The 23,835-nt window shown below is 56.5% G+C and overlaps 10 protein-coding genes across 10 annotated transcripts; 4 read left to right on the forward strand and 6 right to left on the reverse strand.

Moving 5' to 3' along the window:
• Positions 1-474: 474 nt before the first annotated feature.
• PG985_014832 (uncharacterized protein) lies at positions 475-1,114 on the forward strand (the record flags this gene model as incomplete). Its single annotated transcript, XM_066834598.1, has 2 exons — positions 475-477; positions 689-1,114. The coding sequence occupies 2 exons, from the start codon at positions 475-477 to the stop codon at positions 1,112-1,114; spliced, it is 429 nt and encodes a 142-aa protein (XP_066677208.1).
• Positions 1,115-1,373: 259 nt separating this feature from the next.
• Positions 1,374-1,976, reverse strand: PG985_014833 (uncharacterized protein; the record flags this gene model as incomplete). The annotated part of the gene is made up of 1 exon (XM_066834599.1): positions 1,374-1,976. The coding sequence occupies one exon, from the start codon at positions 1,974-1,976 to the stop codon at positions 1,374-1,376; it is 603 nt and encodes a 200-aa protein (XP_066677209.1).
• A 1,230-nt stretch (positions 1,977-3,206) lies between these two features.
• PG985_014834 (uncharacterized protein) lies at positions 3,207-4,193 on the forward strand (the record flags this gene model as incomplete). Its single annotated transcript, XM_066834600.1, has 1 exon — positions 3,207-4,193. The coding sequence occupies one exon, from the start codon at positions 3,207-3,209 to the stop codon at positions 4,191-4,193; it is 987 nt and encodes a 328-aa protein (XP_066677210.1).
• Positions 4,194-5,616: 1,423 nt separating this feature from the next.
• Positions 5,617-7,416, forward strand: PG985_014835 (Protein PNS1; the record flags this gene model as incomplete). The annotated part of the gene is made up of 4 exons (XM_066834601.1): positions 5,617-5,859; positions 5,973-6,863; positions 6,914-7,002; positions 7,062-7,416. 4 exons carry the CDS (start codon positions 5,617-5,619, stop codon positions 7,414-7,416), a joined length of 1,578 nt encoding a protein of 525 aa, XP_066677211.1.
• Positions 7,417-7,875: 459 nt separating this feature from the next.
• Positions 7,876-10,200, reverse strand: PG985_014836 (uncharacterized protein; the record flags this gene model as incomplete). Its single annotated transcript, XM_066834602.1, has 1 exon — positions 7,876-10,200. The coding sequence occupies one exon, from the start codon at positions 10,198-10,200 to the stop codon at positions 7,876-7,878; it is 2,325 nt and encodes a 774-aa protein (XP_066677212.1).
• Positions 10,201-10,557: 357 nt separating this feature from the next.
• On the reverse strand, positions 10,558-11,189 carry PG985_014837 (uncharacterized protein; the record flags this gene model as incomplete). The annotated part of the gene is made up of 2 exons (XM_066834603.1): positions 10,558-10,867; positions 10,930-11,189. The coding sequence occupies 2 exons, from the start codon at positions 11,187-11,189 to the stop codon at positions 10,558-10,560; spliced, it is 570 nt and encodes a 189-aa protein (XP_066677213.1).
• Positions 11,190-11,669: 480 nt separating this feature from the next.
• PG985_014838 (uncharacterized protein) lies at positions 11,670-13,174 on the reverse strand (the record flags this gene model as incomplete). The annotated part of the gene is made up of 7 exons (XM_066834604.1): positions 11,670-12,118; positions 12,177-12,298; positions 12,362-12,680; positions 12,743-12,769; positions 12,826-12,874; positions 12,924-12,943; positions 13,003-13,174. The coding sequence occupies 7 exons, from the start codon at positions 13,172-13,174 to the stop codon at positions 11,670-11,672; spliced, it is 1,158 nt and encodes a 385-aa protein (XP_066677214.1).
• Positions 13,175-15,824: 2,650 nt separating this feature from the next.
• PG985_014839 (uncharacterized protein) lies at positions 15,825-17,042 on the reverse strand (the record flags this gene model as incomplete). Its single annotated transcript, XM_066834605.1, has 1 exon — positions 15,825-17,042. One exon carries the CDS (start codon positions 17,040-17,042, stop codon positions 15,825-15,827), a length of 1,218 nt encoding a protein of 405 aa, XP_066677215.1.
• A 2,371-nt stretch (positions 17,043-19,413) lies between these two features.
• On the forward strand, positions 19,414-20,857 carry PG985_014840 (S-adenosyl-L-methionine-dependent methyltransferase; the record flags this gene model as incomplete). Its single annotated transcript, XM_066834606.1, has 4 exons — positions 19,414-19,626; positions 19,690-19,901; positions 19,999-20,465; positions 20,538-20,857. 4 exons carry the CDS (start codon positions 19,414-19,416, stop codon positions 20,855-20,857), a joined length of 1,212 nt encoding a protein of 403 aa, XP_066677216.1.
• A 1,375-nt stretch (positions 20,858-22,232) lies between these two features.
• PG985_014841 (uncharacterized protein) lies at positions 22,233-23,809 on the reverse strand (the record flags this gene model as incomplete). Its single annotated transcript, XM_066834607.1, has 3 exons — positions 22,233-22,999; positions 23,058-23,550; positions 23,615-23,809. 3 exons carry the CDS (start codon positions 23,807-23,809, stop codon positions 22,233-22,235), a joined length of 1,455 nt encoding a protein of 484 aa, XP_066677217.1.
• Positions 23,810-23,835: the final 26 nt, after the last annotated feature.

A 23,835-nucleotide genomic window follows, 5' to 3' on the forward strand; every position in this document is an offset into this window, starting at 1 on the left:
CCGACAGACTTTCCCAGAAGAGACGCTGTCAAATCCCACTTGTCGTGAAATAACGGGAGTGCGAGATGATGATTGGGCCAGGAAGTGGTCAGCAATCATCCAACAAATCATCTTTGACTACAACAATATCAGGTATGGGAAACGACCTTTCCATAAGCAGTACTTGGAGGACGATTCGTACGACAGGATGTGGGACCAGCTATTGAAGGCTGCCACCAGGTTGGAAGGTCCAAACCGCTCGACTATCGCTGTGGTCGAACGCATGGAAGTACTGAAAGATGCTATTGATACGGCAGGAGACGCTCTTGAGAGACTCATGGTAGACAAAATACGGAATATCAACAGGCCCATACGGCAAACCATCAAGCATCGGGTTTTAGTCCTGCATGGGGTCCAACACGAAATGGACCAACGCTTCCGCTCTTACTCCTCCTATAGCAAGAGCCCCTGGCACCCGTATAGATGGGACAAGACATGGTACGTCTTTCTAATATATGCTTTGGAAATCTCTTAATCTTTCTACACAGGGAGAAGCGTGAAGAAAGGATCATCAGCGCAGAGCGGTTCAATTCAGGCTTATTAACCACCATCCCTGAGAACCAGCCACCGTCTCCTCAGACTGTATGTGAGCTGGCAATGCCCATCATCTCAACTTCGAAAAGAGTCGACTAATCCTGCGTTTTCAAAGACTAATATCAAGAAGTCCTCGACGAATCTACACGCCGTTACCGGGTTCACGATCCTGATCGCCGCCATTCCCGCCATGATTGGGTGGGGGCAGTCTGAACTAGGCCCAGGATCGACCGAGGACGCCGACTTCTGGTGGCTCCTAACGGGCATGGCGTTCCAGCTTCAGACCCTGTCGCTGTTCGCAGCCCGGCTGCTGTTGAGCTCTTCGACAAAACCCACGGTGGGTCGACCTTGGCTACATGCTTACGTCTGGGTTGGCATACTGTCGATCATCTCCGCCTTTCCGCTGTATCTCTGGGTGTCAGTTCGGTACAGTTCCGCCGCTGTGTTCCTAGGAAGTGTCGATGCGGCCCTGCTTCACGTTCAGGTTACGTTGGCTACTTCGTTTGCCACTACCCCTGAGATGAAGCCAAAGGAGGACTAGCACAACTTTATATCAAATGGGCAAGCATATCAAGACAGAAGTCAAAGTACTAAGGCAACAATGAGATAGGTCATGTAGGAGGAAGGTTGCTGGAGAATACAGTATAGGTCTTATCTACACAATTCTTCGCCCATGATAGACGAGTGTGGTTGAGTTCCGTCGCTTGCGAGAGACCTTGCGCTCACGCCGCCTTTTTGCTTAGATCTGGCTCTCTCAAAGCACATGCAAAACCCAACCATTTGGACTGCTATCATGCCCTCTAGCACGCGGGCGGGTTCGCGCCCCCAAAGGCCTTGCACAAAAAGTGGATGGCGCGGCCGTAGCTGGGCACGAGCTCCTGGCCCTTCTTGTCCTTGCAGGCGGGGACGTCGACCGTCTTGAAGACGTAGCCCTTCTTGATGCCCTTTTGCGCGTCGTGCTCGACGACGCGGGCGCGGTACTTGTTGCCGCTGCTGCCCTTGTCCTGCATGACCTGGCAGACGTAGTAGCCCTTGAAGTCGGACTTCTTGTCGCCGTGCAGGTCGCTCCACTGGGACGGCCACGCGGCGGGGCCGTTGATGCCGCTGGGGCCGCTCGTCACGATGTTGCGCAGGTACTGCAGGATCTCCTTCTCGGCGTCGCTGATGATGTCGCGGCGGGCGAGGCTGTCGGTTCTAGCGGCGGCGGCGGCGGGCTGCGCTTCTTCGCGGCGGTCGAGTACGGTGTCTACATCAAACCCGACCTCGGGAGCGGCGACGCGCTTGTCAAGGGCCTCGACTTGGGGGGCGTCGACATCTCGTACGTCGATTCGGTCGCCGTAGCGCAGGGCGCTGACGGCCGAGGCGCAGAAGAAGAAGAGGTAGGAGGCCTTGCTGAACTTCATGGTTGCTGATTATCTTTGGGGGGCTGAGTACAAGAGAAATTGATATAATGGTGTAGAATACTAGGCTTTGCAAGTCTGTTTGATTGAGTAGTGGTGTTTGTTGTCGAGGAAAAGTCCAGTTGGCCAGACCCTTTTATACCCCTGAACTCTCAGTCGTCTTGCAAACCTCTGGCGATGCCATACAGCGCAAAGAGATACACCCCCTCACTGCTTTACGTAAAATTGTCAGCTATACATGACAATAGGATCTATTCGACGCTTTGTGATGCTAATTTGGTAAGTGCACACTTTAGATGACACTTGATTTGGTGCCTCTTACTCGGGATCGTGATCTATTCTTTGTGGTTGGTAACGCCGCGAGTCAGCGGCGTGCAGCAACCTCAGCTCATGTAAGCTTACCTGAACCATTATATCTGCTCTTGTGGTCTCCAGGACTTAATAATTGGCTGACTCATTGACGTAAGCAGATTCCTGTGGATGAAGAACCTTTCCCTTGCGTGGTTCATTTTCTGGTTCATCATGGCGTAGCCTCATCCTTTCACAGCTCCCCATGGGTAAAGTTAGCCCATCCCCGCACAATACGAGGCTATACTCACTTCGTAGCACAAACGAAACAGTTCTGGAAGTAGTTGGTCATCAACTGAACAGATTCAGTTTGAGGTGGCTACGGAGAAGGGCGTCTGGAACGGGTGCAACATAGCTCCCTTGCGGCACAGCTGAAGGACGACAGGGCAACCAGCTTCTACAGCGCCCAGTGTCAGCTACCCCACAGTGGGGACCAAATTGCACAGCGCTCCTCCACCGTTGTCATCAACCCCAGCTCACCACCGCACCTTGGGACCACGATTTGCTTCACTTAATTCGCACCACAAGCCTCTCTTCAGTCTCTATCGCCTGCTGAAGTCTTGTGGTAATTGCAATAGGTTCGGTTCGGGTGCGAAAGCTACAACCCTGACGCTTTACATCACCGAACAGAGAAAGCCCAGCTGGGACCTCAAATCTGATGGCTCAGCCGCTTGCAAGGTATGCTCGTACACGCCCAGCTCCCATCCTTTCCAATGCCCTACAATTCGATGCTAATCCTCTTACTCTCATGCCTGTAGCCCGTACATCAAGGGTGATATCCTGACCCTCAAAATACAACGCACCGGATGCAAACAAAAAGTGCTTTCACCACAGCTATCAAACGTCCGCGCTGGAGCAGAGGTGCGGGCTAGGATTCTGGACGTAATGGAGCCGTCTACCTTGTCAGTCGTGGTCGTGGTAGAACTACTGGGACAGGAAGAAGAGCAGCGAGGGCAAGGGACTGATGGTGATGCTCCTGTCGCGCCCCCTGCATCAAGAATGGTCTTGAAGGTCTACGACCGTCAATTCGCTCCTGAACTCCGTGACTTCAAAGAACAGACGGGCACTGCCACTTATGAGAGCGAAGGCCAATACCGTGCCTTTCTGCGCCGCCCGGCCGCCATGTCCCAGTTCCTGGCAGACTACGACGAGAACGGGCAATGGGCGTACGAAACCGACGAGGAATGGACCACGCCGAGGCGCGAGGCGTACTTCCACGCCGAATCCGCCAAGATGCACGAGTGTGAGCTCAAGGTCTACGACCGTCTCGTCGAGCTGCAAGGCGTCCATGTCCCCACGCTCTTGGCGGATGTCAGACTGGCCCCGCAGGGACTAGGGGAGCTGGAGGAAGGGGAGGAGTCAGCCGAGTACACAGAATTACGAGCCATTCTCCTCGAGTACATCCCCGGCTTCCCTCTGCACGACCTCGTCACCGAGACGCCCGAGTTGGACTGGGCGGCCATCGGCGACCAAGCCATTGAGGCGGTGCGCAAGATCATCGATCATGACTTCATCAACTTTGACTACATGCCCCGAAACACTCTCGTCGTCCGTCGAGACCCTGGTGACGGTAGAGATAACGACAACGAAAGTTCATCCTCCTCGTCTTCTTACCAGGTCTTCTACGTCGACTTCGCCCAGTGCCGGTTCCGCGACCCGTCCGAGTCGGACGAGGTGTGGCGGGAGAACAAGCGGCAGCGCGACGAGGAGGGGGCCGTGGGCTACCTGCTTGCCGGCCGCATCGCGTACGCCAAGGGCAAGAAGGGCAAGAAGTACAAGGGGCCGCTTCCGCTGCCTTGGACGTATACGCCGTCCGGTCGGTTTGAGGGGGAGTACATTGAGCTCTACGACAATGCGGAGCCGGCGGAATGAGGGTTGACAGCCTCTGAATCGAACATGGGTTCTGGGTTCAGCGTTGCCAGTCGGTGCACATGGACTTCGGAGCGGGAAACGCCCCATTTGCACCGGCGGTAAGAAAGTGATCATTGGACCTTGGCTGAGGGCTTGCTTTTCCTGACCCGGTTCTCATAAAGGCAAATCGAGGCGGGCAAAGTGAAGCCGACAGTCTTCCGACAATGCGACAATTGACGATTGACCATTCTCCCACCGCCCTGTTTTGCGATGAAGTCGAAGCAACGTGAAAGCCCAATCTGGCTCTGCCGCTGCCGTCTTGGTTACTTCAGGGGCTGCTTCGGGGGACAGGGACCCACTTTGCCCGGCTAGCGGCATCGCCATTCGTTGACCAAAGTCCAAGGACATTGGACGCCGGCCCATGCTCTCAGAACAATGGGAAGGGAACTGTTTTATTGCAAAGCCATCACTGGGAATAGAGCGCCATGTACGTTTCTAAGTAATCAATTATTTCGAAGTTGCTGCAATAGAAATCTAATGGAGGACATTTGTAGGCATCTTGGTGCTACTGCAGGACAGAATGAGTGTGGTAGCGCAGTAGCTTTTATGTACGACCTTTGGGCCCCGTTCAATCAAAGCAAGCGGCAGATTTTGAGCTGAAAGGTCACGCCAAAGTCCCTTCCTTACCCACCTGCACCAGGGAAGAACTTGATTTGTACGCGTCAGTTAGTCCTGCCAAGTCTGCTAGTCTGGCCAGAAGGAGACAAGAAGATTGAAGACATTGAACAAATCCAGCTTGGATTGATATGACAGCTGCCGATTGCCGATTGAATGGGACCCGCGATGGTCAAGCGCCCAATCAGAGGGCGCGATGGACGATGCCGGCGCCAGATCGCCAAGCTTCCAAGAAGGAGGTCTGGCTTCGAATCAAACGGGGCAACGTGGGAGACACGAAGAGGGAGGTTCCTGTCGCACAATGCGACATGCGGGCGCACGCAGTTGATTCAGAGGTACAGGTTAGGTAGTCGATTTGAGTCTGGCGCGCTGCAGTATGCGGTTTAGCTGGCCGCTAGAGGCTAGAGTTGGGCTCGTCGCAGGTGGGCGTGCAATCAAACTTCCCGCATTCCCACCCGGCCAGACCTTAAAAATACATAACAATGAAATCAATAGTGTGAGGAAGAGGCAGAGAGAGAGGCCTCTTGCCTGGTCTGTTTGCTGCTATGACGACGTCGACGCACAGCGGGCTGGTGTTTATCGTCATTTCTCACCAACCACACCACCCTGCCATCACTTCCCGACTCCCATACCACTAGCATCTTTCCATCCATCGCATACCGTACTCCATCAATTGATCTGATCTATTTTTTCTTTGTCCATTTGCATTTGCTCGGTCCCTCGGTTCATGCGCCAAAGTGCAATTGACTTCTGAACGGGCGCGCCCAAGATGTCGTACAACCCGTCCGGGCAGGCGAATGGTTATTACAACCAGCAGCCGCCTCCGCAGCAGGGCGGCTATTACCAGCAGCAACCTTATGGCCAGCCACCTCCCCAGCAGGGCTACGGAGGTCCGCCGCCGCCGCAGCAGCCGCAGCAGGCCTATGCCACCGACGGCCACGAGAAGACGACGTTCGACCAGACCTTCAAGGTCGAGAAGCCCAAGTGGAATGACCTCTGGGCTGGCATCCTGGTCCGTGCATTCCTTCCTCTTCAATACCTCCTACCTATGCCATCTGCATGATGCATACTTTCATCTTATCCCACGTCGTCGATACATAGAATATCACCTGCTAACTCATACAGTTCCTCCTCGTCTGCGCCGGCTTCGTCGTCGTCTCGGCCTTCTCGCTGCAGGGCTACAGCGCCGCCAAGCGCTTCAATGGCGGCGGCATCTACGACGGCGCCCAGTCCGTCGGCCTCAACACCAACACCATCGTCCTGTTCCTCTTTGTGCTCTGCGTCGCGCTGGTCTTCAGCTATGCCTACGTCTGGTGTGCCCGCCTCTTCCCCAAGCAGTTCATCTGGATCACGGGCATCCTCAACATCGTCTTCGGCCTCGTGACGGCCATCTACATGCTGGCCCGCCACTACTACTCGGGCGGCATCGTCTTTCTGATATTCGTCGCCTTCCTCATCTTCGCCTTCATCACGTGGATCCCCCGCATCCCCTTCAGCGCCCTCATGCTCAAGACCTCGGTCGACGTCTCCAAGAGCTACGGCCACGTCTACCTCGTCAGCTTCCTCGGCGGCCTGCTGGCGACGGCGCTGGCCGCCTGGTACAGCATCACCTTCGTCGCCGTCTACGCCAAGTACCAGCCGGGCCAGAACCCGGCCTGCAGCCAGGGCGTCGGCGGCTGCAGCTCCGGCAAGGTGACGGGCCTGCTCGTCTTCGTCACGTTCGCCATGTACTGGATCTCCGAGTGGCTCAAGAACACGATCCACACCTCCATCTCGGGCGTCTACGGGTCCTGGTACTTCCACCCCCACGCCCCGCCGTCCGGCGCGACCCGGGGCGCCCTGAAGCGGTCATTGACCTACAGCTTCGGCAGCATCAGTCTGGGCAGTCTGGTCGTGGCCATTATCAACTTTCTCCGCCAGGTCTGCTCTATGGCGCAGCGGCAAGAAGCTGCCGACGGCAACATACTGGGCTCCATCATGTTCTGTGTACTGGGCTGCTTTATCGGGCTTCTTGATGTGAGTTATTTCATTGGCCGTTTCTTGAAATGCATACTGACATTACGTAGTGGGCCGTTCAATTCCTGAACCGATACGCCTTCTCTTACATTGCGCTGTACGGAAAAGCCTACATCCCTGCCGCCAAAGACACTTGGAAGTACGTATTCAACGCTGTTGTTTTTCTTCGGCAATCCACCTTGCTAACACGAATGCCAGCATGATCAAGCAGCGCGGCATCGACGCCCTCGTCAACGAGTGCCTGATCGGCCCCGTGCTGAGCATGGGCGCCACGTTTGTCGCGTACGCGTGCGCCCTGATGGCGTACCTGTACATGGTCTTCACGCACCCGGCGTACAACGCGGACGGCACGTACACGCCCGTGGTGGTGGCCATTGCGTTCGTCATCGGCCTGCAGATCTGCAACATCTTCACCACGCCCATCAGCAGCGGCATCGACACCATCTTCGTCGCCGCCGCCTGGCAGCCCGAGGTCCTGTACCGCGAGCACCCGGAGCTCTACCAGGCCATGGTCCAGGTGTACCCGCAGGTCCAGCAGGCTATCCATCCTTGAGGGTAATCCTTGGGGATGATTATATCGGTATGAAGCTAGGCTCGTTCTATCGAGATTGAAAATGGTTGTGGAAACAAAATACCTGATATTGGCAACACCACAGTTACAGTTCACGATTTTGGTTCAGAATACTAGTTTCGACAGCCAATATGACTTCAAGTAGCAAACCTATAATGTCTAATGCGGAAACCGTCGTCTTATTACGCGGAGTGCATGAGTAGGGATTCACATCAGTTGTAGAAGTAAACTGGTAACAATTAATCGTGGCTTTGAACTTATAACGTTTTGGTTATATTCAGGAACTTCAGAAAAACAGATAAACAGACGCTTGCTAAAAACAATAGAACCGGACCAACTTAGATGGTCAAGCAGAAAAACAACATCAAGAGAAGAACGAAAAGAGCCGGCGGAACCAACAGCGGCGCCCCCTTACTCATCACAGTGTGCCCTTGGTGAAGCCTAATACCCCGCAAGCCACCTCACAAGCAGGGTCAGCAGGACCACACAAGTCGCGACGAAGCTGACCAGGCCGGGGAGTCCAAAACTGGCGTACGTGTTGCACATGATACCACCATACGCCACGAAGCCCGCAAGCCAGGCAAGGATACGGAATAGGTATTGGAAGCTGTGCTCGACCTCCCGCAACGCCCTATTGAGCTGCTGCCACCGGGTGAGGTGGGGCAGCCGCCGCGTGCCCCGGAGGCGGGGCAAGTCGCTCTTGGCGTCGGTCACCTCCTGGATCCATTCCTGCACGTAGTCGGCCCGCTGGTCGGTGGCCTCGGCCCGGGCGTTGAGCCGGCCGATGTCGTCCCGGGCCTGCTGCCGCTCGGCCTCGCGGAGGACGCTGGCGCCGTGCAGGCGCGCCAGCTCGGTCTGGACGGTCCAGGGGACGTCGGCCTCGGTCTGGGGCCGGTTGTTCTGGGCTTCGGTGGCGGCGGCGAGGCCTTCGGTCAGGGTGGTGATTTGGCCCTGCTGCGCGGCCTGGCCCTCGGTTAGGGTGGTGATATCGCCCTGCAGGGTGGCCTGTCCCTCGGTAAGGGTGGTGATCCCGCGGTCCAGCCCGTCGAGCCGGCCGTCGTGGTGCTCCAGCCGGCCGCGGTGGATCTGGAACTGGTCGTCGTGGCCCTGGAGCTGGCCCTCGTAGCCGTCGAGGCGGCTGCGGTGGGCGCGCAGCTGCTTGTCGTGGTCCTCGAGGTGGGTCTGGTGGCCCTGCAGCGAGTCCACTTGCTCCTGGATCCGGCGGGCGTTCGTGTCCAGGCGCGTGGCGTGGTCGGCGAGGGTCGTGTCGTGGCCGGCGAAGGCCTTATCGTAGCCGGCGAGGGCCTTATTGTAGCCGGCGAGGGCCTTGTCGTGGTTGCTGAGGCGGTTGTCGGCGTCTTCGTGGCGCACTTTATACAGGTTCAGCCGCCGGAGTTGTTCGGTCAGCCGGGTGTCGTGATCGCCCAGTTGGGTGCGATGCTCGTCCAGCCCGGTGCCATAATCTTCCAGCCGGGTGTTTTGCTCGCCCAACCAGTCGTTGTGACCGTCCATCCGGGCTTTGTGCTCGTCCATCTGGGTTTTGTGCTCGCCCAGCCGGGTTTTGTGCTCCTCAAGCCGGGTGTTGTGTCCTTCCAGCAGGTTGGTGTGATTGCGCAGTTCGTCGGTGTGGTCGCCCAGCTGGTTAACCACTCCATCCAGTTGGGCGGTGTGCTGCCCGGCGCTTGTTTCCAGAGCAGCGATGGGTTCATCGCAACAGGCGCACATCTCCTCCTCGGCGTGGGTGCCGGTTCCCGAGGTTTCTTGTTGTCCCGCCCCGCCTGCGCCGCCCTGACTTTTATTCCTTCTGCTCCTCGGCCGAAGCTTGTTGAATATGTCGCTCATACCCACAAAGACCAGTAAATCCATCATTTCCTCGGTGCCGCCGTTGGCGGCGTCATCGGCGACCTGTTCCAATTGTTCCCTGTCCTCGTCCTTGAGGATTTTCAGGAATTTCTCTGCTTCGTTGTCGGTCCTGGGGCGCGCCGGCGTGCCCGTATCCATACCCCCCATCTCGGACTCGTCGAAGTTGGTGTCAGTGTCCAAGACGCCACTGAAGTCGCTGGCGTTCGTGACCTGGCTCAGACCGCTGGGGCCGCGGCCGCCCTGGTTGCCTCTGCGGTGTCTCGGTGGGGTTGAAGGGGTTCCAGAGGGATCCGACCCAAGGCCGCGGAAGCTGGGAGCGAAAGACGACTCCGATTCGCTAAAAAAGCCACTATCGTCCGCCCCCGAGCTGGCGCCCTTCTTCTTCTTCCTCGGGCGGTCGAAACCCAAGCGCTTGTTCATGTTGGTCCTCAATGTGGTTCTGTCCCAATCGGGTTCCTCTGTATACGTGTCGTCGTTGAACATTTTCTTATTGAGGTTGTCATAGATCGTGGTATTGTCGAAGTCGAAGGACCCGCTGTACCCGTCGTCGTCGTCAGAGTAGCTGCTGGCGCTGTCGCTGCCCTCATTTTGTTCATCTTCTTGTTCATCTTCTTGTTCATCTTCTTGTTCATCTCCTTGTTCATCTCCTGGTTGATCCCCTTGTTCATCTCCTGGTTGATCCCCTGGTTGATCCCCTGGTTGATCCCCTTGTCCATCTCCTGGTTGATCTCCTGGTTGATCTCCTGGTTGATCTCCTGGTTGATCTCCCGGATCGTCTGTTTCAACGACGCCCGCATCCGCTGTCTCGGCGACAGGCTCGGGCGGGCTGGGGTTAGCTACCGGATTGGTGATGACATTACCCGGTCCCTCGCCGCCACCACCTGAAGTGGGTTGATCAGACATGTTGACAGATACGCAGGCAAAGCTTCTGATACGAAACTGGTCTTGTTGGCTGAGAAGAGTTACGAAGCCGACTGGTGTTCGTGCAGAGAATTGCGATGGTCACAATTGCAACAGAAGCAGAGTTTGTCGCTCTTATTATATACATTACATACTCCCCATTGACCGCTTTGGCTAGTCTTTTGCTATGTTTGCACAAGGGGTTGTTTCCACATGGTGCCCTTTGAACTCCGACGCCAATCAGAAACAGCTTCTTTGGGGGCAGGGGTCGCAGATGAAAACCCCAGACAAAGACCGTTGCTTCTCACAAAGGACAAATGTTTCCCCTACCCATGTCGTGTCTCAGTCTCCTACAAGAAATCATTGATTCTCCGTACAGGCCCCGTCGTGCAACACCACGTGCTCGGGGATGACGTTGCCGGCAAAGGGGGCCTGCACCAGCACCGTCTGCTCGTTGCTGGGGAACTCGGTGAAGTGCCCGCGCAGCGTGCTCGTGTTCTGCATGTCGGCGGCGATGATGACGGACGAGGCCAGCGTGCCCGGCATCACGTAGGCCACGTTGGTCTGCGGGCAGGTGGGCAGCTTGTTGCCCAGGAAGTCGATGCAGTTGGGGTCTATCGACGGGGCCGGCGCGGTGATCCGGATGAGCCCGTTCATTACCATGGTCAGTCTGGAATGGCACGTTAGCGACCTGGCTCTTTTGAAATAGAAACGAGTAAAGTGAGGGCTCACTGTATTGCCGGCGCCCACGCTTGGCCGGGCGTGGTGTTGGGTTCAATGATGGACCAGGTGGCGCTTGTGGTGTTGCCGATGAAGTAGTTCCAGGCCGACATGGCCTGGGTGGGGACTGATGCATTGAGTTGCCAGCATTCTAGCACCGAGACCTCGTCGCGCGAGGCTATTGCCGTGATGTTGAGGGGTATGAAACTGGCCGCTCGGGGCTTGATCGGCGCCAGAGACAGCGCGACGGCTATGCGCCTTAGAATGTACATGGTGAGAGGACTGCTCTATCAAAGCGAAAGACTTGAGGTTAAGGACGTTACGGAAACTGAGATTGAGGGGTGGGCGGGTGCGTTATAAGACACTCGGTCAGTGTGTCAACGCCACGAGCAGCGAATCACGACGGACATCCGGCATGACACGGGATGCAGCATCCAAGCGCCCCAATCCCGAATCCATGACCACGCGCTAAAAGCCAGCCACCGTAGAAGCGGGCGGCACAATTGACGTCTTATCACAGCAAAAGGAACGCCTCTAGTGTCACTGCGCTGCCACTCCTGCAATCCTCTCCAACACGCGACAGACTTCTGACATATGCTTGACATGATAGCTTGTTCTTATATTCAGTTGGGAAAGTATACACACTCTAGGTGTTTTATCCCTATGTTCATCTCTGGGATGCCGTTTTCGTGATAATAAATCATACATGGCGCGCGATCTACACGCGCCCGCGAGCAACGCTCGGATCTCAACTAACCCTCGTATTCCATGGTGAACTCCTTCTTCATGACGATCCGGTTCCCCTGGATGATGATGGCCTCCTTGCTGTCGTTGCCCGGCGGGATCTCGGTCGAGCCGGTCGTCGATCCCACCGACCCGTTCTTGCCGCCAGAGCTCTTGTGGCTCAGGTAGGTCTTGGGTCCCGTGTAGGGCCGGCTGCCGGAGCCGCCCATATTGGCGTACCTGGAGCCGTTGGAGCGGCCGCCGTGTCCGTTGTGCTGGTAGTCCGGGGTGGCGTGGTTGGACGAACCGAACAGACGCGGCCACCAGGTCTTGAGCAGCACCTTGAGGGCGGGCGCGGAGCCGCAGAAGATGGCGACGTAGATCTCCAGCTCGCACCAGTTGAGCGAGTCGGCGAGCAGGAAGTACATGTCCGTCTCGCCCGACAGCTTGCGCACGTAGCCGAACCGAACACAGCCGGCTGTAGAAGAATTAACAGATGCACTTTATCAGGTCAAGAGTATTTGTTGGTCACCTACCAGCGACGGAGAAGAAGCCGAGCCCAAAGACACCCAGCAGGGCAACCTTCTGGCGGAAGGGGATCTGGATGTTCCACAGCATGGGCATCGGGGCGACGTAGATGGCGATGTCCGTGATGATGCTGTGTGGTCATGCTTATCAGTGTTTGAGTCCAGGAGGAGCAGGCCATGTGGGAGGCACTTACTTGAGATACCCGTTGGCGTCGTAGAACGCCTGCTGGGCACCGGGCGCCATGCACTCGCCGTCGACGACGCCCTCGACGTCCCAGAAGAGGGCGGGCGGGAAGCACGAGATGGCCAAAACAACACCGCTGGCGATGTTGAGGGCGGCGACGACGAACATGAGGCCGTAGACGGTCCAGCGCATGACGCGGCGGTGGTCGAGGCGCAGGTAGAAGACGAGCAGGCTCTGCTTGACGAAGAACATGGCGACGCAGTAGAGGAGGCGCGTCGAGTAGACCGACTGCAGCATCGGCACCATGTCCGCGAGGGGGATGTCCTCGACTGTCGGGGTTGGTTAGGCTTGGTGTCGGTAGTATAGGACGGCTTGGGGTTGGATAGCTTACTGTGTTTACCGACGCCATAGTAGGCAGCTGGGAGGTGTTAGCATGTCTTCCTATTCTCAACTGTGTTCGTGTATTCCTCTTACCTAGCATCGATGCAACGGAGAGCCCGAATGTGAAGATCTGATATTGTTCCTGGTCAGTGTCTACTCGATCGAGACCACACAACTCCAAATTGTCTTACAGTGCCGATCAACATGAGAACTAGATAGTTGTATGGTTAGCTCACGCAAAGACTTCCAGAAGGAATATTGTTCACATACTGTCATCCGTCCCGACCGCCTTGATGACAAACATCCGGACGTACATGCGCACCGAAATCAGCGCCGCGATGACGACGATGAAGCTGATGCCGACGCCAAACACCGAAGCCTGTCGCGATCCCTCCTGGATCCCGGGGGCACGAGCCTCCAGCAGCTGGGGGTGTGGTGCCATGGTTTCGAGTATTGCTCTTTGACTCGGTCGTGGTCGGATCAGAGCAAGAAGGATCGTGTTCGGCACCGTTGTCGCCGTAGTGCTGGGACAAGGGGGTCTTCCGTCTGGTGGCAGATAGAGTAAGCAAACGCGCAGTCAGCCGAAAGAAGACGAGCCAAGGGGTTTCGTCTTTATAAAGACAAGTATACGGGCGGCATTCGTTCGGGATGTGACCACACACCGAGCGGGGTGGCGTGGTGTATCAACATTTTTCTTCCGAGCGAACCGCGATGCGCGCATCAGAGACCTATACTAGATATTCGCCTCTTTGCTTGTTCTCTATATCCAGTCGCAACTGCCAGAGACAAAAAAGGGCCAGACCTGGAGGGCTCCTCGCTTAAGGCCCCTCCCCGGTTTCCTTGTATGACGGGGAAATCTGCAGAGACCCTGTGGGATGCCTGCCGGCCTTCCACTTTCAGGGGCCGGCGGGTAACTCATCATTTCTCAGATGGGCAATGCGACTCTGCCGCTGCACGGAATGATACGTGCCTCGGTCGTAAGCCTCTGGTGAACAGCCCGATTGGGTGTGACGACTTCTTTCGGACGTTTTATGAAAGAGGGATCTGCGCCAGTCACATCCTCAGCTCTGGCGTTGCGGGCGCTCCCGGGGGCCGGCCGGTGTGGTCCAGAAGAGTTGAAGTGGAGAACAAAAATCCACCCCCAGAGGAGCGTTGGTACTATCCTGGGCCATTCCTTACAGTAGTGCCATGGGTAGCGCACCGGCACCAATTAGTGGAAACGGTCGTCGTGAAGCCCTCAATTGCTTTTTTCCCAGGTGGCAAGCAGGCGATGAGGTCCAGCTGGCCAGGTGTGACAGCCAACGTCTCCAAAAAATAAAGTCCGGCCTGCAGCGTCTTCATGCGCACCGCGCGCTGCTCAGCTTGCGACAGGCTGCCACCAGCAGGCCGGTTGGGGCGTACATATGCAGGTAATCTACTGTCGGCGTTGGCGTACGAAAAGAGTTGCTTTTGGCTTTCCTTTTTGTTCTTTCTCAGCTTCCTTGTTCTATCCAACAGACATGTTGCGCAACCACCACAGAGAGAGAGGGCTACTACTATCTCTCCGGGTCAACCAACGCAAGCACTGGTCATACCAGAACAGTAAATTGTGCGAACCAACCAACGATTTCACCGAGCCCACTCGTATCGAGAGAGGACAGAAGTCGGATGTGCTGCTGTGACAATGCGAGGACCGTTTGACACTCATAGGCTAACAGGCGCCGGGAGGGGTCTAATTAACCTATGCCTCCGACGGTTATTAATGGCCGAACCAAAAGCAAAGGCCCCATTCTGGCAGCGGGCCGCACGCCCCAGCATGTGGCCATGCGTATGTGATTGGTCGAAATCCCGAAATACCTCGTACTATTTCATTACACTCTCTACTGTAACTCCAGGATCAACGATGTTCGTAGGGCCAGAGAGGGAGGCTCCTCTTTTGTGACACAGACTGACCTGTCAACGGACGTCAAAAAGACAGTGCGGACGTCCGGAACCGTGGCCCGAGCCGATCACATTGGCGGGTTTTGGTTGCATTGAAGCTGGACAGACCCTACACATAATATGCCGGCTATTGTGTTTCGAGGCCAGGTGCCAGGGTAAGTCTACGCGCCAAGCGCGACAGTGGAAGAGTGGCTGGCACTCGACACTGGCAGACATTGACGACGATGATGCTAGGCTGACCTCACCCCAGAAGCAATACCACATCCGGGCACCCACCCAACCACTTCAGCTGAACATCAGCCAGTGTTTCGCAAGAGGTGACATGTTGAAACTTGACGAGATAGCTTCATGAGATTAACTTCATTCAACGGCTTGCCCTCTCCCTCGCCCTCTCTCTCTTTCTCTCTTTGCCCCATCTCGATAATCTTTCGGAAGCTGTTGGGATCTCCACCCTGCCCGCCTCACGGACAGGGGCCTCCAGAAAAAGGGGCCACTCTATTTGATCCACCATTTTTCAACAGCAGCACTTCATTCGGCGCAAAAGGAAACACCAGAGGGGACTCCCACATTACCTGCAATACCAAAAGGGTTAGCTGTCCTGTTCCGTGTCCTGGCCAGACTGCCAGAACTGGCCTGTTCCAACTTCCAAGTCCTGTCCTTGAGTTCGCGTCATGAACGCATCGGTACGACATCCTTGGTTGGGTATAACACAAGTTATATAGGCATCCATCAGGGATATTGATCATAGATCTATTGCAACCTCATAGCTGCTTAACTGCCTGCCAGCTGCCACACTCTATCTACATGTCAATCAGCTTATCTAGCTGCTCACAGATGGTCAGGTCAATCGTGCGACATCAGTTGCAGGATAAGAATAGAAGAGCTGAAAAGCTTTGTCATTCGAAAGGAAACAATAAAAGACTCGCTAAGTTACAGTACAGTAATGCTACAAGACGCCCACGACCATTGGCCCTCTCCCAGTCGAAAGGCCCCCTGTCGTCCCCACTCTCCCTCGATCTATACATATAATCCCAGTATGACCCACTTGATTGGCCCGGCGGAAAAGCCGGACCAGAAATATTACTGGAGTCGCTTTCTCATCGACTCTCTCAATGCCCACTGCCCACCCCTGGCACCAGCCATCGGAACGCGCTCCCCGACGGTTCCGTCATTCAAACGTGCACCGCAGCGGCGGATCCCACCACCTTCTCCTCCCGAACGGGCAACACGTCCTTCTCGGCGATGCAGCTGTCGATCGTCACCGCCCGCTGGCCCGCGACGACATGGCGCAGCTCGTCGATGAAGTCCTGCCGCCACGCCTCGGCGCCGTGCGTAGGTTCCCACCCGAGCTGGTCGCGCGCCACGGTGCCCTTCGTCGCCCGGTGGCCCGCCCAGCCCACCTCGGCCACGACCAGGTTGCCCGCCGTCGTCGTCGCGGCCTCCTGCAGGTCGACCTGCATGATGTACTTGCGCAGCGGGGTCATGACGCCGTCGCCGCCCCGCGGCAGGACGCCGGCCGCGAAGGCGGCGTCGAGGCAGCCCTGGGCGATGTCCTTCATGTAGACGCGGCCCGCGGTTGGGAAGACGATGCCGCGGGCGCCGCTCGGCAGGTTCTGGCCGGCAGAAGACTCGAGGATGTCGCGCACGCAGCGCACGTAGAGGTCGGCCAGGTCGGCGACGTGGACGTAGTCGATGACCCCCGTGCCGTCGCCGAGCTGGAAGCCGTAGCCCTTCTCGACGACGTAGCGCATCATGATGGGGACCATGAGGCCCGCGCGCTGGAACAGGCCCTCGCCCTCGCCGAAGATGCAGGGGGCCTGGATGCTGAGGGCGCCCACACCCTCGTTCGCAGAAGAAGTGTCGGTGACGACGGCCGGGTGGCCCAGCACGGCGAGCTCGGCGGCGCGTTGGGGGTACCACTCGCGCGCGTTCTCAGCCTTCTCGAAGTCGTAGACCGTCGTGCCGTCCGCGTCGTGCGGCTCGCGGTCCGGGAAGGCCTCGCCCGTCAGGGGGCGGTCCGAGATGTTGGAGCAGCCGCTCGTGTGCAGCATCCAAGGTCTTGAAGTGGTGCCTTGTGTCCGTCGGCTGAGGCCCTGCACCATGGCCTCGGCGCTGGAGGGGTGGAAGCCCGAGCCGGCGTTGATGACGATGTCGTGCTGGCTGGCGAGCCGCTCAATCAGCTCCGTCTCGTCGTAGTCCCGGAACAGGATGGGCGCGACGCGGTCCTCGCCGTAGGTCCGCAGCAGCTTGTCGGCGCGCTCCTCGCCGCGCACCAGCACCGACACCTTCAGGTCCTGGACCGAGGGCGCGGTGCTGGTCAGGAGGCGGTGAAGGACGGTGCCGCCGACGTAGCCGGTGGCGCCTGTAAGTAATATCTTGGGAGACGACATATTGGGATTTGGTGTCTGGATATGGAAGGAGGATAGAGGAAGAGAGAGGGATGATCTGCGTGCAAAGAAAAAGCAACGAGGGTCGGTGAAGGAAGCGAGGGTTATTAGAGAGTGTGCAGAGAGCGAGAGTAGTATAAGAAGCAAGTGTAAGTGTGTTATCCGTGTAACCGATGAGGGAATGGGAGGCAAAAGACAAGGGACAGAGCTGCAGAGGAGCAGTCATTTGTAGTCCGTTGCTGCACCTCCCTTTTTCGAGATAAGCGACATGTCGGATTTGGGCATGAGGTCCGAGATCTCTCCCCGTAGGTAGGTGGCGTCCGATACACACCCTCACTTTGCCTGGCCTGATCATCGAGGTCCATGCCATGATGAGCTGAAAACGAGCAAATGCGCCGCATGGCTGCATCGTTGCATGGCCATGGTTACGTCTCTGCATGGCGCTGGATGCATGGCTTGCAAGGGTTGCACAACCCCTTCGAGGTGCGTTGGTGGATGGGGGGGATGGGGCCACTTGCCCAAATAGGCCCCATTTCCCCTGGCTCCCGGTACCCATGCCCGGTCGCCGCGGGTGTCCACTCCCATCTCTTGGCAAGCCATGTGGGTAGGAACCAAGGCACAGACTGAATAGGACAGGTCTTTGGTCTTTGCATCTTTTCCACCTTACCTTCCCGGGTGGTCCCTCCTCCAGATTACGTTACCCATATATAGACCACAGGGATGATGCAAACGTGTTCTCGTTGCACCATCATCATTATTCCTGTGGGTTCATGAGCCGAGTGGCAATCGGACCAATCCTCTTCGATAACCGCCCAGCTCCTCGTGGCATCTGCGACCATCATCTTACAATGGCCGAGATGTGCATTGAGACGTAGTAGTAATACGGAGTCCGCGCTCGTCGAGAGCCAATGGCGGCGAATTGCAGTGTCCTGGCTCATGGCACGGACAAATTTAGAGGACCAGTATCGACTTTATAGAGTGGACTGACTTCGGCACTTCAGGAACACCAATAGTGTATCCCACTGCCCTGTTAGATTGCTAACTTCGTTTCCTAATCCAATGGTAGTGTCTCCTCACTGATACATCGGATGGTCATTGGGACGGCGGCATCATCCAGGAGAGTCAACCGGTCTCCAATGCGCATTCCGCATGGCCCTGGGCCAAGGTTCCCATTTTGCGTGATGAACACCCCTATTACAAAGAACACAAGCAGGACAGGTAAGGCAAGGACGTTAGCAAGTGCCATGTCTTCCCTAGTTGCAAAAGGATACCCGTGGGTGTCGAGCGGAGTGCAGACGCAAGCTCAAGACATCTCATTTCTCTGTCTCTTGGCTCACCTCGCCCAATCATGCATACACTGTGTGAGCTCAGGTATAGATCTCCTGTACGAGTTGAATCTGGCTGGCCTTCTCATGTTGGTCCTGCTAATTGATGCATATCGCCTCAGCCCAGATGATCATAACTTCGTAGAGGGTCCGGAGTGATCGCCAGGCAATGTCACAGCTCTTCGTGATGGATACTTCATGATTACCGCAGAATATTAAGACCGATGCATTGGAGCATTGGCCCCAAACGTACGAAATGGGACACTGATGGAGGTTAACGAAGCTGAGAGTCCCGCGGAGAGGTTCGCTTGGATCTTTCGAGCTGCGGCCAAGCTCAAGCATTCGAATATATGCAAATGTAGGCCCTCGTAGAGGCAGATTGGTGTAGACCTAAGACCCTTGCAAGGCGTCTGTGACGCCGTCAAGCGCGCAGGTGTGCTCTTGAACGAATGCAAACCCATATTATACCATGCGCAATGAAGCCGCTACAATGGATATGTCTATGGTAGCATAGCTAAGGGAACGATCAGCTGCACCAGCCACCGCCACTGCATCTCTTTACACTAGCCACAGTTGGCTGACATAACTGCAACCCCTTGCCGGCCGATGTGACTTGGGGGCTGTTAACTTGGACTACCAACCAGCTGGTACATCAGGGGTATTGAGCCCTACGTAACACGAAGGCGTGACAACGAACAGGACTCGGTAAGTCAACGGGTAATGTAAAACTATGCTGACCATCTCTGGCGGAGGTAGTCTTCGGGGTGTTTGATAGAAGTCCCGCCGGTCGGGACTTGGCTCTTGTTTCCCATACACATGATGATCCACGCTCCCGTACCAACAGGATGGGTGGCAAGACACACTAGGCCTGGATTAGCCAGCCCCTTGCGTCAGAAATCGAAGCAGTTGGTCGACCCTTTGCTTACGAGGAGGGGCTTGCAAGTTCATCTCCAACTTTTACCTTCATAAACTTTCTTATCATATAGTGACTGACCTTTTCCACGATACTTGTTAGACCGGTTTCTACCCAAGAAATTATTCTATTCAACATGTCCGACTCTCCAGACCTGTCAACGGCCATTGCCCCCACCAACTCCGACGCTGTGCCCAAGCTCTTATCGGAGATAGCTACCACCGGCGATGCGTACTCCAAAGCTTCCAATTCGATCTTGGCTCGACGGGAGCTTCTCGCCAAAGCTCGAGAGCTTGTTCGAGCGCTCGAGAGTCCACGCGATATGATGCTTCAGCACGTATGGTCACAGGTCAGCCAGTCATGATATTATGTATCTCCCATGCGAGGGCTCCCTGGCTGACCTCCCAGAAAGCCCTGCAATATTATGGCCATCTCATTTGGCGTACAGACTGGCCTATGGACTACCATGGCCAAGAATGGCGATGGCCCGCAGAAAGCAATCGACCTGGCGAGGCAGCTCGGTATCCAAGAGGAGCTCCTTCAGCGCATGATGCGGCATATTGCCGCATCCGGGTACATTGACATGACAGCCCCCGATGAGTACACGCCCAACAGCTTCAGCAAGTCGTTGTCACTTCCCGTTATCGGCAGTGGCTATCACACCAGGCAAGAAGGTGCTCGTCAGCGTGGAGAAGAGCGTTTTGAGTTAATATCCCAATAGTCCTGCGATTCTCCATCCCTCCTTTTTACGCGCCCACGACTGGCTTCGGGAGAAGGGCTACACTTGCCCCACGGACAACCTGGATACCCCGTTTCAGGCCGCTCACAACACCACGCTGCACCTATTCGCGTATCTGCAGGCCAACCCACCACACGCGCAGCAGTTCCAAGATCACATGCAGGCTTACCTTTTAGGCCGCCCGCAATGGATGGATGAGGGATTCTACCCCATCCAAGAGCGAGTGCTCGACGGCTTCGCAACTGCAGCGGATATCGACGATGCCGTCTTGTTTGTCGACGTCGCTGGCGGCTTGGGTCATTACACCGAAGCACTACTGTCCAAATTCCCCGCCATACCCGGTAGGCTGATCCTTCAGGACTTGCCCCCGGTGATCGAGTCGATTCAGGAGCTCCATCCACGCATCGAACGTATGGGGTATGACTTCTTTACGGAGCAGCCTGTCAAGGGTGAGTCACAGTCATGAGTAGTGACGAGACGCGGAGCCATCACTGACCGACTGAATGATTCGTGTCATCCAGGGGCGCGAGTCTACTACATGCATACCGTCCTTCACGACTGGCCGGACGAGAAAGCCGCGGAGATAGCCAGCGGCGTAAAGCGGGCCATGCAACCAGGATACAGCCGACTTCTTGTCCACGAGAACGTCATCCCGCCGATGGCGCAGGATCGCGAGCAGACCACGCTGGACCTTATCATGATGACCCATTTCGGCGGCAAAGAGCGCAGCGCCGCCGAGTGGTTCGATTTGCTGGAGGGTAGGTGCGGGTTGAAGGTCATGAAGATTTGGACTCCGATCAATGGAATTGAGAGTGTGATTGAGTGCGAGCGCCCTGAGTAGGTATTAGCTAAGACAGCGAGACCTGGAGGTCCATCAAGAATGTGTGCTATCAACCTCAGGCAGTACCGTGGCGTGGATGACGGCGCGAGGCCGTGGTGCTTGTGTCGACAGAGATCTAGACATGATTGAAGCGATGGGAGAGCATAGGGGGTTGGATAATGGACAGGAGATCCGTTGCTTCATCAGCTACCAGCTGAATAGGAAGGGTGGGGACGCAAACATGAAGACGTAGTTCATTCCCGAGGTGTACCATTCGAGACGCAACAGCAGCAGAATGGGAGTTGATGGGAGCTGGCTACTGAATGTACCGGAACTAAGGTCACGTTAGCCCAGCAGGGCGATGGCATCGAATAGTGACCGCCGGTGGGGCCTGGGTATAGGGTCTTTGTTTAAATCGCCCATTGCTGGAACGGTGCGGTGCTGTCGAACCACGGCTATTTTTGAGAAAGAAAAGCAATATGCCTAGAGACGTGAAACAGCCAAAAAAAGAAAGTTTCAATGCTCACTACCGGATTCGAACCGGTATCCGCCTTGCTATCAAGTAACTATTCATAGCAAGTGTGCTTTCCCATTAAGCTAAGTGCACCTGGTCATTGGTGAACTGCACGGAAGATACTCGGCGATCAGTCTATTGCCATTTATCAGCTTGGCCAGAGGCGTGAAACGCAGAATCAAAAAGATGTTTAAAGTGCTCACTACCGGATTTGAACCGGTAACCGCTTTACTCTTGAGTTGTGACCCGAGCAAGTGTGCTTTACCATTAAGCTAAGTGAGCCTTCGGTCGTTGGTGGAGCGGGCATACTCGGCGACAGCTTAATGATGCCTATGGCTTCAGGTAAAGGTGTTAGTACGGAAACTCGAAAAGGATGCTATAGTGCTCACTACCGGACTGGAACCGACATCCGCTTCACCACCATGTGCTTAAGTAAAGGTGCTCTTCCATGAAGCTAGGTGAGCCTTCGACACCATTGTCCTCATAGTATACTCGGCGATGTCTATAGCTTCAGCCGAGTCTGGGCTTTCCATCATTCCAACTTCTTGAACCAGCCACCAGCTGCTTTTTGTGCCGCAAGTCTCTGCATCGCCCCGTCCAACAGTTATGTTCATGACCACGCCTGGGACCGACATGGAGATCCACGTGGCGGCGTATACGTTCTCCGTAGGCAAATCGTCCAGTCAGGATGCTTTCCGTATCAGGTAAACTGCATTTGGTGCTTTCCCCCTCGACAAAGACACAAAATCAAACCATATTAAGGTCTATAAACTTCTATCGACTGGTGATTATATATGGACATGGTGGCGATTGCTTATTGCCCGGCCTCCCCTTCCTCCCACTTAGTAATTATGTATAAGACCGCGTACGCACCCCGCCCCCTCAATACCTCGGATCATTATGCTTCTCAGGATAAACACTGTCGTCGTACTCCACACCCTGGCTGTCCCCGTACGGTCCCGCCCTCGGCGCGCCTGCACCTCCCGGCATAGGCACAGCGTTCATCCTCTCGTCCTGCATGCGCGCCTGCACCTCGTGCTCGATCTCGATCTTCTTGGCGCGGTGCTTGAGCCCGAACCGCACCAGCCACAGCAGGGCGAACGAGACCCAGGACAGCCAGATCAGGCTGGCGCCCGCGGCGATCTGGACGTGGACCGCCTGCGACAGCTTGTTGACGATGCTCGTCATCAGCCCGACGACGGTCACGATGACGGACGCGAGCAGGAACGCGTACAGGCCGACCGTCGAGGTGATCTGCAGCGCCGCCGCCAGGGTCCAGCGGCCGCCCCGCCCCGCCTTGGTCGTCAGGTACCGCTGTTCCGGCGCGAGGTTCCGGCGGCCCTTGACGAAATAATAGATCAGGTCGACGGCCATGGCCACGAACAGCAGCCAGGAGCAGGTGCAGGCGACGGCGTAGACGACGAGGGTGGGGCCGAAGGTGACGAGCATGGCGCCGCGCTTGAGGGAGGCCAGGGCGCCGTCGATTTCCCTCTGGGCGGCGTTGGCGCCCTTGTCGATGGGCTCGCGGATCTTTTGCTGGACGTCCTTGGGCATGAGGAAGATTTGCGTCACGTTGGTGACGAGGTCGCCGGGGGAGAAGCGGAAGATGCGGCCCCGGTTGATGGCGGGGTCGAAGGTGGTGTTTACCCCTGAATCGCAAGGTCAGTACGTATCCAGAAGAGAAGGGTGGGGGGCTTATGGGTTTACCTTCGCCAAACAGAGAAGTGCAGTTCTGAATCCCCGTCGAAAACTTGGTGGTGCTGTTCGTATAGTCCACGACGCGCGGCACCTTGCACCAGTACCGGACATGCAGCGAGTACCGCTGCGACATGCCGAGCTCGTTGAGCCGCCGCACGACGTCGAGCCCCCACTCGTTGAGCTGCTGCTCGATCTTGCCCAGCACCTTCTCGACGAGCCGCTCGACGAGGGCCTTGACGTCGCCGAGGTTGTTGCCGACCTCGTCGACGAGGCCCTTGGCCTTGTCCGAGATCTGCTGCGTCGCGTTCTTCACCTTGTCCTGCGCGCCGCCGACGACCTTGCCGGCGTCCTTGGTGGCGGCGTCGAGGCCCGACTCGAGCTGGCCTTTCGCCTGCTGGAAGAGGTCGCGCTCGGGCAGGCTGCGGAGGAGGAGCTTCGTGGTGGGCTTGCCGGTGAGTGTGATCTTGGTCCAGTTGAAGGTGGCGAAGTCGCCCATGTCCATCTGTTCCGCTGCAGTTAGCTAGTGGCTTATGGGCTGGAGGTGGATCCAGAAGATGGAGACTTACATGGAGGACGGCCAGACCACCCGGCGCCTCGTTGGTTCCCTCACCGATAGCGACTGCGAGGATCGCCGTCAAGGCGGGCAGTAGGGTGCAAACCAGGAGTACCACTATCGCCGGAAGACTAAGCCACGATGATGGCCCCTTCGCGGTCCGCTGCTTGGGCTCGTTTGCTCCCCCCTTTTTGTTGAAAAATAACATTTTGAGTCCTGTAGTGAGTAGATTCG

This window comes from Apiospora marii, assembly GCF_038362585.1.
Source record: "Apiospora marii strain CBS 49790 chromosome Unknown utg000012l_segment0_segment0, whole genome shotgun sequence".
Lineage (NCBI taxonomy): Eukaryota > Fungi > Ascomycota > Sordariomycetes > Amphisphaeriales > Apiosporaceae > Apiospora > Apiospora marii.